The following is a 12,739-nucleotide window of genomic DNA, read 5'->3' on the forward strand; positions in this document are numbered from 1 at the left end:
TGTGTGAGGCCTTCTTACAGGAGAGAACCAACATTAAGGAACCTGTGTGAGGCCTTCTTACAGGAGAGAACCAACATTAAGGAACCTGTGTGAGGCCTTCTTACAGGAGAGAACCAACATTAAGGAACCTGTGTGAGGCCTTCTTACAAGAGAGAACCAACATTAAGGAACCTGTGTGAGGCCTCCTTACAGGAGGGAATGTAGATGCACTTTCACTGAGAGTTTTTCCATACTTTAACACTGGCATCTTTCCTCTGAGAATCTTACCAGTGCAGCCTGAGTGACAGTCAGAGGCACAGCAGATAAACACACACATGCGCGTGTACACAAACAGGCACGCAGGCACGCACGCAGGCACACACCCACATATCTCCCCTACTAGAGCTCATAGTGTGTCTGCCTCTGTTCTCATGAGGCCAACAGGTGTGATGGACAGGTGGGTGAATTCTTTAGATGTACACACACACACACACAGCAGGTGGGTGAATACTGTAGATGTACACACACACACACACACACACACACACACACACACACACACACACACACACAGCAGGTGGGTGAATACTGTAGATGTACACACACACACACACACACACACACACACACACACACACACACACACACACACACACACACAGCAGGTGGGTGAATACTGTAGATGTACACACACACACACACACACACACACACACACACACACACAGCAGGTGGGTGAATACTGTAGATGTACACACACACACACACACACACACACACACACACACACACACACACACAGCAGGTGGGTGAATACTGTAGATGTACACACACACACACACACACACACACACACACACACACACACACACACACAGCAGGTGGGTGAATACTGTAGATGTACACACACACACACACACACACACACACACAGCAGGTGGGTGAATACTGTAGATGTACACACACACACACACACACACACACACAGCAGGTGGGTGAATACTGTAGATGTACACACACACACACACACACACACACACACACACACAGCAGGTGGGTGAATACTGTAGATGTACACACACACACACACACACACACACACACACACACACACACACACACACAGCAGGTGGGTGAATACTGTATATGCACACACACACACACACACACACACACACACACACACACACACACACACACACACACACACAGCAGGTGGGTGAATACTGTATATGCACACACACACACACACACACACACACACAGCAGGTGGGTGAATACTGTATATGCACACACACACACACACACACACACACACACACACACACACACACAGCAGGTGGGTGAATACTGTATATGCACACACACACACACACACACACACACAGCAGGTGGATGAATACTGTAGATGTACACACACACACACACACACACACACAGCAGGTGGGTGAATACTGTAGATGTACACACACACACACACACACACACACACACACACACACACACACACACACAGCAGGTGGATGAATACTGTAGATGTACACACACACACACACACACACACACACAGCAGGTGGGCGAATACTGTAGATGTACACACACACACACACACACACACACACAGCAGGTGGGCGAATACTGTAGATGTACACACACACACACACACACACACAGCAGGTGGGTGAATACTGTAGATGTACACACACACACACACACACACACACACACACACACACACAGCAGGTGGGTGAATACTGTAGATGTACACACACACACACACACACACACACACACACACACACACAGCAGGTGGATGAATACTGTAGATGTACACACACACACACACACACACACACACAGCAGGTGGGCGAATACTGTAGATGTACACACACACACACACACACACACACACAGCAGGTGGGCGAATACTGTAGATGTACACACACACACACACACACACACAGCAGGTGGGTGAATACTGTAGATGTACACACACACACACACACACACACACACACACACACACACACACACACACACACACAGCAGGTGGGTGAATACTGTATACGTACACACACACACACACACACACACACACACACAGCAGGTGGATGAATACTGTAGATGTACACACACACACACACACACACACACAGCAGGTGGGTGAATACTGTAGATGTACACACACACACACACACACACACACACACACACACACACACACACACACACAGAGAGACACACACACACACACACACACAGCAGGTGGGTGCATTCTGTAGATGTACACACACACACACACACACACAGCAGGTGGGTGAATACTGTAGATGTACACACACACACACACACACACACACAGCAGGTGGGTGCATTCTGTAGATGTACACACACACACACACACACACAGCAGGTGGGTGAATACTGTAGATGTACACACACACACACACACACACACACACACACACACACACACACACACACACACACAGCAGGTGGGTGAATACTGTAGATGTACAGATGTCATTTAGACCAGCCTGAGAGCACTGATATGTCTTAGTGCTAGTGGTTCAGTGGACGGTAATGAACATCAGTAATCAGATGTCAGTTAACAGTGTTTAACCAAAAAGGATTTACAGTGATTTTATTGTGGACCTCTCAAAAGCTCACCTCAACTCATTTAAAATAAAAATGTTGAGATATGGCAGCACTATAAAAGTTTAGATAGACGGATAGATAGATAAATACTTTATTAATCCCGTGGGGAAATTCTGGGATCTTGCAGCTCTCACATAGTTACAATAATTACAAACAATATATACAGACATTACAAACAATACAATTCAGCTATGTACAAATAATATGAAAAGAGATTCATTCTTTTTAATTTGTATTTCACTCATGTGTTCCATTTGGTGGACAATATACATTTAAAATCAATAAATAATTGTGCAGGGACTAAAATATATTTCTAAAACATCAATAGAACTATCTAAAAGAAACAGCCACATCTGAATAATAGTACATTTGAAAGATTACATCACACTCCTGTGTAGGTCATTGATGTGTTAAATATAATACCTTTTAATGATCAAAACGTACAGTGGTGGCCAAAATTATTAGAACACCTGACAGATCTGAGAATAATGACCTTTTTTTGCCTCCAAAACATGATTTAAATTCATAATGTTCATGAAACATGCAGATGGTTGTTCTGAGCACAACATATATCAGATGAAGTGAGTCCTACTGTTTTTATCCACTTTTAACTTTAATATGTTGTACGTCCACCTTTTGCAGCAATTACAGCAGCACATCTCTGTGGCATAGAGTCAATGTATTTCTTGAGAACTTCAACAGTTATGTTATCCCATGCCTTCTGCAGGTCAAGCCAAAGGCTTTCCTTGGAATGTACAATAGATCTGTCAAGTTTATTTTCCAACTTGCCCCGAATTTGCTTGATGGGTTTGAAGACGGGACTTTGAGAGGGCCGGTCCATCATTTTCAATGTTTTAGCAGATTCCTTGTCGCCGGTAGTTTCGGCAATAGTTAAAATAATGTTTAGGGTCATTGTCCTCTTGGAAAATAAATCCAGGCCCAATGAGACGTCTCCAAGAAGGAACTTTGTGCCTCACCAGAATGTTGTGGTATACTTTTGTATCCATGATGCCATCAATTTAGCCAAAGTCACCTGTTCCTGAGGCTTAAATTGCACCCCACACTATAATATTACCCCCTCCTTGTTTAACTGTTGGCAAGAGACACACATTTTTATATCTGTCCCCCTCACTTCGTGGAACATACACGCTTTGCTTGTTGCCAAACTGTTCAAACCTGGATTCATCAGTACACAACACTTAAACCAATATTTCTTTGTCCATTTCTTGTGTTCTTTTGCAAATTTCAGGCCTTACACTCAATTGTTCTCTTTCAGTAATGTTTCTTTGCTGCTCTTCTGCCAAAAAAAGTCCTTCTTCTCCCAGTTTCCGACAAACAGTTCTTGAAGACACTGTTGCACCATTAGTCATTGTGATGTTGATCTCGTCACTCAGTTCTTGTAACTCTTTCTTCGGTCCTGAAGACTGAGAATTTTGAAATGCTTCACTTGTGTGTCTGAGAGATGAAAAAAGAAACCTCTCCCCTTTCGGTTCTGGTGCCATGGCGGTCTAAAGTGTACTTTACAGTGCTGGGACTGCATCTCAAGTCCTTGGCTATGCGGCAGTAACTCCAGCAAGCATTAAAAAAACCTTTATTCGAACCCGTTGCTCACTCGTTAGCTCCTTCTTCACCTTAGCCATGTTCAAAGAGCAACATGTGCTTCGAGACTGCTTCTAGAGGCTTTGAATCTATAGCATTTGGTGGTGTGGCCTCAGTGACAAAACCCTGATGTTACCAATCACTTAATGAGCAGTTTAGGCCTTGTACATTCAAAAATATCACCGAGCTGTGTCCTAAGACTCTTGCATCACCATCAATTTAACCACAAAAACACCTGACAATGATGACACAAGTCATTTGGCTTCTTCTGTGCAGGAACATGATTGTGTGACATTGACAGTGAAATAGGCCTAGCTTGTTTTTGTACGGAAAATGACCTAAATCTCATTATGATGGCTCTATTCTATTGTTTATAGAACATAATGATGACTTTGTAGATATTTCATTAGTTTATAGGGTATTTAAATGGCCAATTCAATGAAAACAACTGAAAACTCTTAAATATGTCTAGTGTTCTAATAATTTTGGCCACCACTGTATGTGCATGGCAAGAGTTCAACTTTGAGGATGCAACCTTCTCTAAGTTAGAGAAAGGAGAGAGGGTGTGATCAGCCCAGAACCAGCCAATCAGAGTAGTCTGGAGGCGGGACATCTTGTTACTTGGTCATAAATGGATTGTGATGTTTGATTTGACTCGAGGCAGTGTTCATGGTTAGATCTGAATATACTATTGAACTATAACTCTTAACGAACTATGTGACTATAAACCTTTAAATAAAAAGGGTGGTCACACAAAATATTGATTTAATTTAGATTTCTCTTCTGTTCATTCACTGAATTTTGTAAAGAATTTGTGAAGAATTGATGAAAAATAAACTCTTTAACACTTCTATTCTTGAAAGCATTCTTAGTTTGCAGCATTTTTTTCAAACCTGCCTAAAACTTTCACACAGTACCGTATGTAATCATGTCAGTCTATCTCACATGAGGGGATTGTGTATCAAGAGCATCAAGGCAGAGTTCATGGTTGGACTTCTGTACAGTATAGTATGCAAGTATGGACACTTCCATGTAGTATACTAGACAGTCACATGACCAAAACATTCTAGGAGCTTTCCCTCAGTTTTATCAGAGGGGAAACCTCATTGGTGTTGAAAAAAGGTATTGATTTTCATAACTATATGAAGAAATTGTCCGTTTTCTTTTAGTTTCCTGTAGTAAGGAAAACTCATCGGGAAAAAACTAAACAGTGCGCAAACCAGAACCAAGAACAGCAAATGTTTTTTTTTTAATTCAAGTCCATTTATTTAACATAAACAAATATCTGAAAATACATTTTAAGTTGTGTCCCCTTTATTCAGTAAACCTCATCCTCGCACTGAAAAGCACAAAGACATCGTTACCCCAGTTAATTCAAATAGCATTTAATTTACACCCATTAAACATCTGCAGATGTTATTTACAAATATCTTTTAACTCTTTTCCAGAGGATGAAATGTTCTTCTGCTATTATCAAACATATCTTATAAAACATTTTGAACAGTGCTTCCCCTTTCTGCACACTGACACCACAGGGTCATCTGAAGGTCATGATCCTGCTGTTTGGCTCTTTGGGAGATAGAGAGCCAGACAAGCCCTAGCAGGAGCCCTAGAAACAGCCCATGGAGCTGTTGATCAACCGCAGAGGGAGCTCTAAGCATTCATAACAGGCAGTACAGCTTCCCTCTAATGATGAAGCAGAGGCCATCAGAGAAGGGGTCACCCCACCTGGCAGGTACTCCTGCCCTATGCCATCTGGCTTGGAGCTTTGCCTCCGCCAACATACTCTTGGAGCTTTGCCTCCGTCAACATACTCTTGGAGCTTTGCCTCCGCCAACATACTCTTGGAGCTTTGCCTCCGCCAACATACTCTTGGAGCTCTACCTCCTTCAACACACTCTTGGAGCTTTGCCTCCTTCAACTCACTCTTGGAGCTTTGCCTCAGTCAACATACTCTTGGAGCTTTGCCTCCGTCAACACACTCTTGGAGCTTTGCCTCCGTCAACACACTCTTGGAGCTTTGCCTCCGTCAACACACTCTTGGAGCTTTGCCTCCGTCAACACACTCTTGGAGCTTTGCCTCCGTCAACACACTCTTGGAGCTTTGCCTCCGTCAACACACTCTTGGAGCTTTGCCTCCGTCAACACACTCTTGGAGCTTTGCCTCCGTCAACACACTCTTGGAGCTTTGCCTCCGTCAACACACTCTTGGAGCTTTGCCTCCGTCAACACACTCTTGGAGCTTTGCCTCCGTCAACATACTCTTGGAGCTCTACCTCCTTCAACACACTCTTGGAGCTTTGCCTCCTTCAACTCACTCTTGGAGCTTTGCCTCCGTCAACATACTCTTGGAGCTTTGCCTCCGTCAACATACTCTTGGAGCTTTACCTCCTTCAACATACTCTTGTTCACTCAATTCAACTGCAGGCCATCTGTGACCACAAACACTGGCTCTGTGCGTCCTGTCTGGGACCCCAGGTTGAGCACAGAATATGTCCAGAAGCAGCACTCTCCCTGGTAGGTACATCATTGGTGATGGGGGTTATTGTACGTGTGTGTGTGTGTGTGTGTGTGTGTGTGTGTGTGTGTGTGTGTGTGTGTGTGTGTGTGTGTGTGTGTGTGTGTGTGTGTGTGGTGATGCAGGTTATTATGACATCATTGGGGATGCAGGTTATTCTACATAATTGGTGATGGGGGTTATTATGACATAATTGGTGATGGGGGTTATTACGACATCATTGGTGATGCAGGTTATTCTTTCCTTACGTCCTCCATCTATTTAATGACATCATGTAGAGAGCCTGGTCAGAATACTGTGCAGGTCAGGAACAGGCACTTGGCAGATGTGAGGTGTGTAATGGGAGTGGCCTTTGGGATGATGGTGATGATGAAGATGAGGAGGTTGATGATGATGATGAAGGCCCAGAGGAGACTGGTCTTCCTGAGGGCCCTTGGGTGAAAGGAGATACAAGCATGAAGCACCACTTTCTGCACATATTTATTTCATGAGCACATCTGCCTTGTCAAACTTACATATATTTTGATACAAAGGTCAACAAGCAAAGCCAACAGTAGTTGTGTCCTGCTGTGTCTTCCCTGTACAACATGCACTTTTCTAATAGTGATGAGGAACCATCAGACCTGTAGAACATTTGTCTATGTTGATCTTCCTTCCCAAATGATCATATGATCCGTTTGAATAGCTTGAACTAGGCCCTGCGTATGCGTTTAGTCAGAATGAATTAGAATGACGAGCAAGTTGCCTGTAATGCCTTTACAAGTTCCCGAGTAAACTAACTATACGGAATTATGAATCAAGTGTCACTTGTCTTTCGGGGGGCGTTGCTGCGTTTGTTTGACCGACGCAAACAGCTCCCAACAGGTGGAATTTATATCGATCAAAAAAGACCAATAAGCCAATGTTTTACTTTTGAAATAGTTGCAGGACTCTATTTCACATTTCGAAGCCATATTTTTTTGAAGTATCACAGACCCAACAAACAAGCTATAATATGCTGCATTTATAATATGCTGCATATTAGAATGCTTAACAGTTACTTGGCGATACTAGGATCACTCCTCTCACGTAACTCCTCCTCGGGTCTGCATTTTAGAAATAGTCCACATAACTTAGCACTGGATCTAGCTGGTGTTGCCCTCTTTAAAAGATAACTATATGATACGAACCGCCGGGAAACACGTCTATTTCTTGGCATGAAAGTGTACAGCTCCTCTTACTAGCAAATGCTGGCTAATAAGCTCGTGACATAAAAGTGAATGGCTGAACTTAGCTTCTTAGCTTAGTAGCTATCGCTACAACCATAGACATAAACAACATGTATTTGGCTACAACAACCTACAACTATAACACAAACATAACAGATATCTCTGAAACATCGCCAATAAACGTATTATACAACTATAATGCTACAGATACTCACATTCATATTCGTTGCTGGGTCTAAAGTTGCGGGAAGGAACTGTTGCGACTGCAAGAGTTGCAACTACTGCTGTGCGCTGCGTTTGTTTAAAACATTTGGAAAGTTGGCAATCGCCCGTTGGATCATGGGATGCAGTATTCCATGAAGTGAGGTCTGGCTGAATACTGGACATGTTCACCCGATTAGTAAATCGTCTGGTTACTCTGTACTGCTACATTTAAACATTTAAATCTACTGCAAAACGATGTACAACCGTCCCATCAATATATGTATACGAGCAGTATATGGTACAGAGTTTCGAACATTCTGAGTGACAAGTGATAAGAGTCACTGGAAAAGAGGTTAATTTGTCAAATGGTCCAATCGGATCAAGCCGTCCCGCCCTCTTAGCCTACTGTTCCCTGAATGGTAAAGTTAGACGTGAGCTCTCGAAGGTCAGAAGTTATTTAAGAGTCAGATCTAAACTTTTAAGGTAAACACAAGTGTTTGGGGTGAACATTGTAGTGAATCGAATGGTAAATGCAGGGGTAATTTAGGGACTGTACTACATTTTTCTAACGTACGAAAGGGAAAGCAAAAATTGTTAAGTAAAAGGAAGATTAGAACTGGAGTTAAAATGGATTCCAAATTAGAAGAGGATTTATCTTGTCCTGTGTGCTGTGACGTCTTCAAGGACCCAGTTATCATGCCATGTAGTCACTGCTTCTGTAAAGCCTGTCTGCAGCAGTTCTGGGACACCAAAGAATCCAGAGAATGTCCAGTCTGCAGGAGAAGGTCATCAATGGATCATCCTCTCCCAAATCTGGTTTTAAAGAACCTGTGTGAGACCTTCGTACAGGAGAGAAGTCAGAGAGCTTCAGCAGGGTCTGAGGTGCTCTGCAGTCTGCACACTGAGAAACTCAAGCTCTTCTGTCTGGAGGATAAACAGCCTGTGTGTCTGGTGTGTCGAGACTCAGAAACTCACAAAACACACAACTTCATTACCATTGATGAGGCTGCACTAGATATTAAGGTAGGAATGCTCAGATTAGTTTAATGATGCTCACACTGAGTGTGTTCTATAAATAATGAATTAGGAATAAAATATGCAGGTACATGCCTCCATAACTACTCAATGTCAACACCAGTAGAGTGAAACTTTTTTAACCTGTGTTCACCGCAGTAGTTGTTCCCCAGTAAAGTGTGTGTTTATTTCAGGAGGAACTCAAGATCAAACTGGAGCCCCTAAGAAATAAATGCAAGACCTTTCGAGAAGTTAAACTCATCTTTGACCTAACATCAGCGCACATTAAGGTGAGATATGGACCAGATTAGACACAGGAGTTTTATTTCAGCAACAAGAAAAATTACTTTTTTATGACTGTTTGTGTGATCTTCTAGACTCAGACCCAGCACACAGAGAAACATATCAAACAGGAGTTTGAGAAGCTTCACCAGTTTCTAAGAGATGAAGAGGCAGCCAGGATAGCTGCACTGAGGGAGGAAGAGGAGCAGAAGAGTCGGTTGATGAAGAAGAAGATTGAGAAGATGAGCAGAGAGATCTCATCTCTTTCAGACACAATCAGAGCCATAGAAGAGGAGATGATAAATGATGACACAACATTCCTGCAGGTAAGAACCATGTTCTTCTTTTTTCCTAAACCAGTGTCATTAACATGAGTAAATAAATTCTGATTCCACAATGAAAGTAGGTTTACACTATTTGTGTAAATGAAAAATATATATATGAAAAGCTATGCATTATTTTAACCTCACACTGCAGGATTACAGGTTCTATAGTAGTTTATAATATAACAAACCAACACACTTAACCATGAAGATGGCAAATTACTGATTTAGAAGTTCCTGTTTTTATACTTCTTGATATATTAATGAATGGTAGTGTTGAGATCCTGGAAGCATTACTGACATTTATTGTTTGCTTTAGATTAATTTAAAGTAACACTTTCCCACAATTTGACACTTTTTGAGGTTTGGTTTTATAGGCAACTAGTTTTGGTACCATCCTCAAAATTATTTTGATAGCATATGGTCATGTGAAGGACAGATACACACCTGTGTCTTTCCCACTAGCCATCCAGGATATGTAGTTGTGTGAACCGGGCGGGGAAAATGGAAGAAAAGTTTTCATAACATGACATTGCCAGCTATATTGCCAAAATACACCAGTTAGTGTGTTGGCAAGCTTCTATCAGTATCAAATGGGCTATTGGTGGTGTTTGCAAGGATTTTGCATGCCTTTTAGGCTAGCTTGCTAGTTTTGGAACATTGTTATTGTTATTAGAGCAGTGATTAATCTCAAGTGTTAATGCAATGTTTACATCTTTTGTTCTTTGCTGTTTGTCCAGAACTACAAGAGCACAGTGGAAAGGTGAGTAATCTGTCTCTCTCTTCTCTGTGGTTCTGAACCCAAACCCACAGCCGCACTGACTTCTGCATGTTATTCCAGAGCCCAGTACACACTGCAGGTTCCAGAGAGGGTTTCAGGAGCTCTGATCAATGTGGCAAAACACCTGGGCAACCTGAAGTTCAGAGTCTGGGAGAAGATGCAGCAGATTGTCCAATACAGTGAGTACTGACTGACACACACACACACACACACACACACACACACACCGTACACACATACACAAACAGAGAAAGTGTAAAAGAAAGAGAAAGAGAGGTAAGTCAAGTTTATTTACAAAATACATTTCATACCCAGAGGCAATTTAATGTGTTTAACATAAATAAGAGTAAAACGAACCTTCAAAAAGAAATCTGAAGACAAGTGAAGAGATCAGAAGAGCTGGGGGAACTGGAGGAAAGCGGAAGTGAGGAAGACGCAGGTCTACTGGTGAAAAAGAAAATGAATGTCTGGAATATTTCAGTTGAGTTTCAGAATTGATAAGGATACAGTAAAGCTAAAACAGAATACATTGTTAAAATGAGCAGAATGCAACTGAAAGAATATAATTATATATATATATATATATATATATATTTACATATTTATTGAATGAAGGGTTGGGGTTAAAAGACTATTGTTAAGGATGCTCCAGTGTAGTGTTTCTCCAGTAAACTGTATCGTTCTCACATGTCGATAAAAGGAGGATTCAGAATGACAGAGGGTAATGTCTTCTTCCATTGCTATGGATGTGCCAGGGTGTGTGGTAATGCACTTTATAAAACAATTGGGTTCTATCACATTATTTAGCTGTTTCTGATTGGACGAAAGACGTTCCATGCTATAGATTATCCGTCAACATACCAACATGGACTTTTCACAGCTAACAATAAATCACTCCACAAAGAAACATTCTTTAGCGCATTGATGATAATTCAAAATTCGTATAAATCCAAACCAAGACGTTGACAATGGAACTATTTTTTGTTGCGGAGAAAACAATGGTGAAATAAACATTTTTAAATCAATAACTTCGTGTTGAAATGTTAATTTGTTGAATGTAGAATTGTTTTATAAAAGCAATATAGCACTCGAGGGAGTGGGGTAGGTAAGGGATAACCTCGATGGCTACGGCCGAACACCACCCGTGGGATTATCCCTTACCTACCCCACTCCCACTCGTGCTATATTGCTTAAGTATCTCTTTTTATGTGCTCTTTCCACCTAAACCATTTGTGTTTCTCACTCGGCAGCTCCTGTGACTCTGGATCCCAACACTGCAGCCGTAGGTCTGATCCTGTCTGAGGATCTGACCAGTGTGAGATACAGTGATGAGAGACAGCAGCTTCCTGATAACCCAGAGAGATTTGATGAGTATGCCAGTGTCCTGGGCTCTGAGGGCTTTAACTCAGGGACTCACTGCTGGGATGTGGAGGTTGGAGAGAACACAGTGTGGAATGTGGGTGTGATGACAGAGTCTCTCCAGAGGAAGGGAGACTATAGCTCCATGAGTGGACTGTGGTATGTGTGGTGTAAAGATGGTGAATATAGAGCAGGTTCTACACCACAGACCCTCACCCTCCTCACAGTGAAGCAGAAACTCCAGAGGATCAGAGTGCAGCTGGACTGGGACAGAGGAGAGCTGACATTCTCTGGCCCTGATAATAACACACACCTACACACTCTCACACACACTTTCACTGAGAGAGTGTTTCCATACTTTAATGTTGATAGGATCTCTCCTTTCATAATCTTACCAGTGAAGGCCTCAGTAACAGTAGAGCAGTTCAGAGAGAGATGATGTCATTTCCCTTTGTCAGGTTAATGATGACTTGCTGTTAATAGGTCCCCATTCATTATGAATTATGAATGACTTGTTTCTTTGGTTAGTTGTCTGAAGAATATCCAGAGGTGTCACATGATCTGAAGTCTGCTGATATTCACAATTGAAGGGCATATGTCCTGGCATTTTTCTAAATGTGTGTGACTAATATCAAATTAAAGCTGCTTCAAGTGGCTTGTCAATTGTATTACTTTTTGATTTGATTATTTTATTATGTATCGTTATTGTAGTACCGTCACTATGGTTCTGACTGCCATCCCACTGAACCATCCAGCACTGACGACGTGTAACAGATGAGATTTATATCCCCTAATCATTAACTTAATTGATTTA

The 12,739-nt window shown here is 42.0% G+C and overlaps 1 protein-coding gene across 2 annotated transcripts; it reads left to right on the forward strand.

The window, feature by feature from the left end:
• The first annotated feature begins 8,610 nt into the window (after positions 1-8,610).
• LOC308365835 (E3 ubiquitin-protein ligase TRIM35-like) lies at positions 8,611-12,739 on the forward strand. 2 transcript variants are annotated; one of them, XM_080839438.1, is made up of 7 exons: positions 8,630-8,649; positions 8,891-9,189; positions 9,375-9,470; positions 9,558-9,788; positions 10,526-10,548; positions 10,627-10,745; positions 11,817-12,739. In XM_080839438.1, the coding sequence occupies exons 2-7, from the start codon at positions 8,959-8,961 to the stop codon at positions 12,362-12,364; spliced, it is 1,248 nt and encodes a 415-aa protein (XP_080695564.1). In that variant the 5' UTR covers positions 8,630-8,649; positions 8,891-8,958; the 3' UTR covers positions 12,365-12,739. The 2 variants fall into 2 exon arrangements, with proteins under 2 accessions (XP_080695563.1, XP_080695564.1); XM_080839437.1 differs by having other exon boundaries at positions 8,611-9,189.

This window comes from Sprattus sprattus (genome assembly GCF_963457725.1).
Source record: "Sprattus sprattus genome assembly, chromosome: 5".
NCBI classification, from domain to species: domain Eukaryota; kingdom Metazoa; phylum Chordata; class Actinopteri; order Clupeiformes; family Clupeidae; genus Sprattus; species Sprattus sprattus.

Coding starts and splice junctions, on each gene's coding strand:
- LOC308365835 (XM_080839437.1), top strand. CDS start 8,794: ATGGATTCCAAATTAGAAGAGGATTTATCTTGTCCTGTGTGCTGTGAC. Junction 9,190..9,374: donor AGGCTGCACTAGATATTAAG/GTAGGAATGCTC, acceptor TGTTTATTTCAG/GAGGAACTCAAGATCAAACT. Junction 9,789..10,525: donor ATGACACAACATTCCTGCAG/GTAAGAACCATG, acceptor CTGTTTGTCCAG/AACTACAAGAGCACAGTGGA.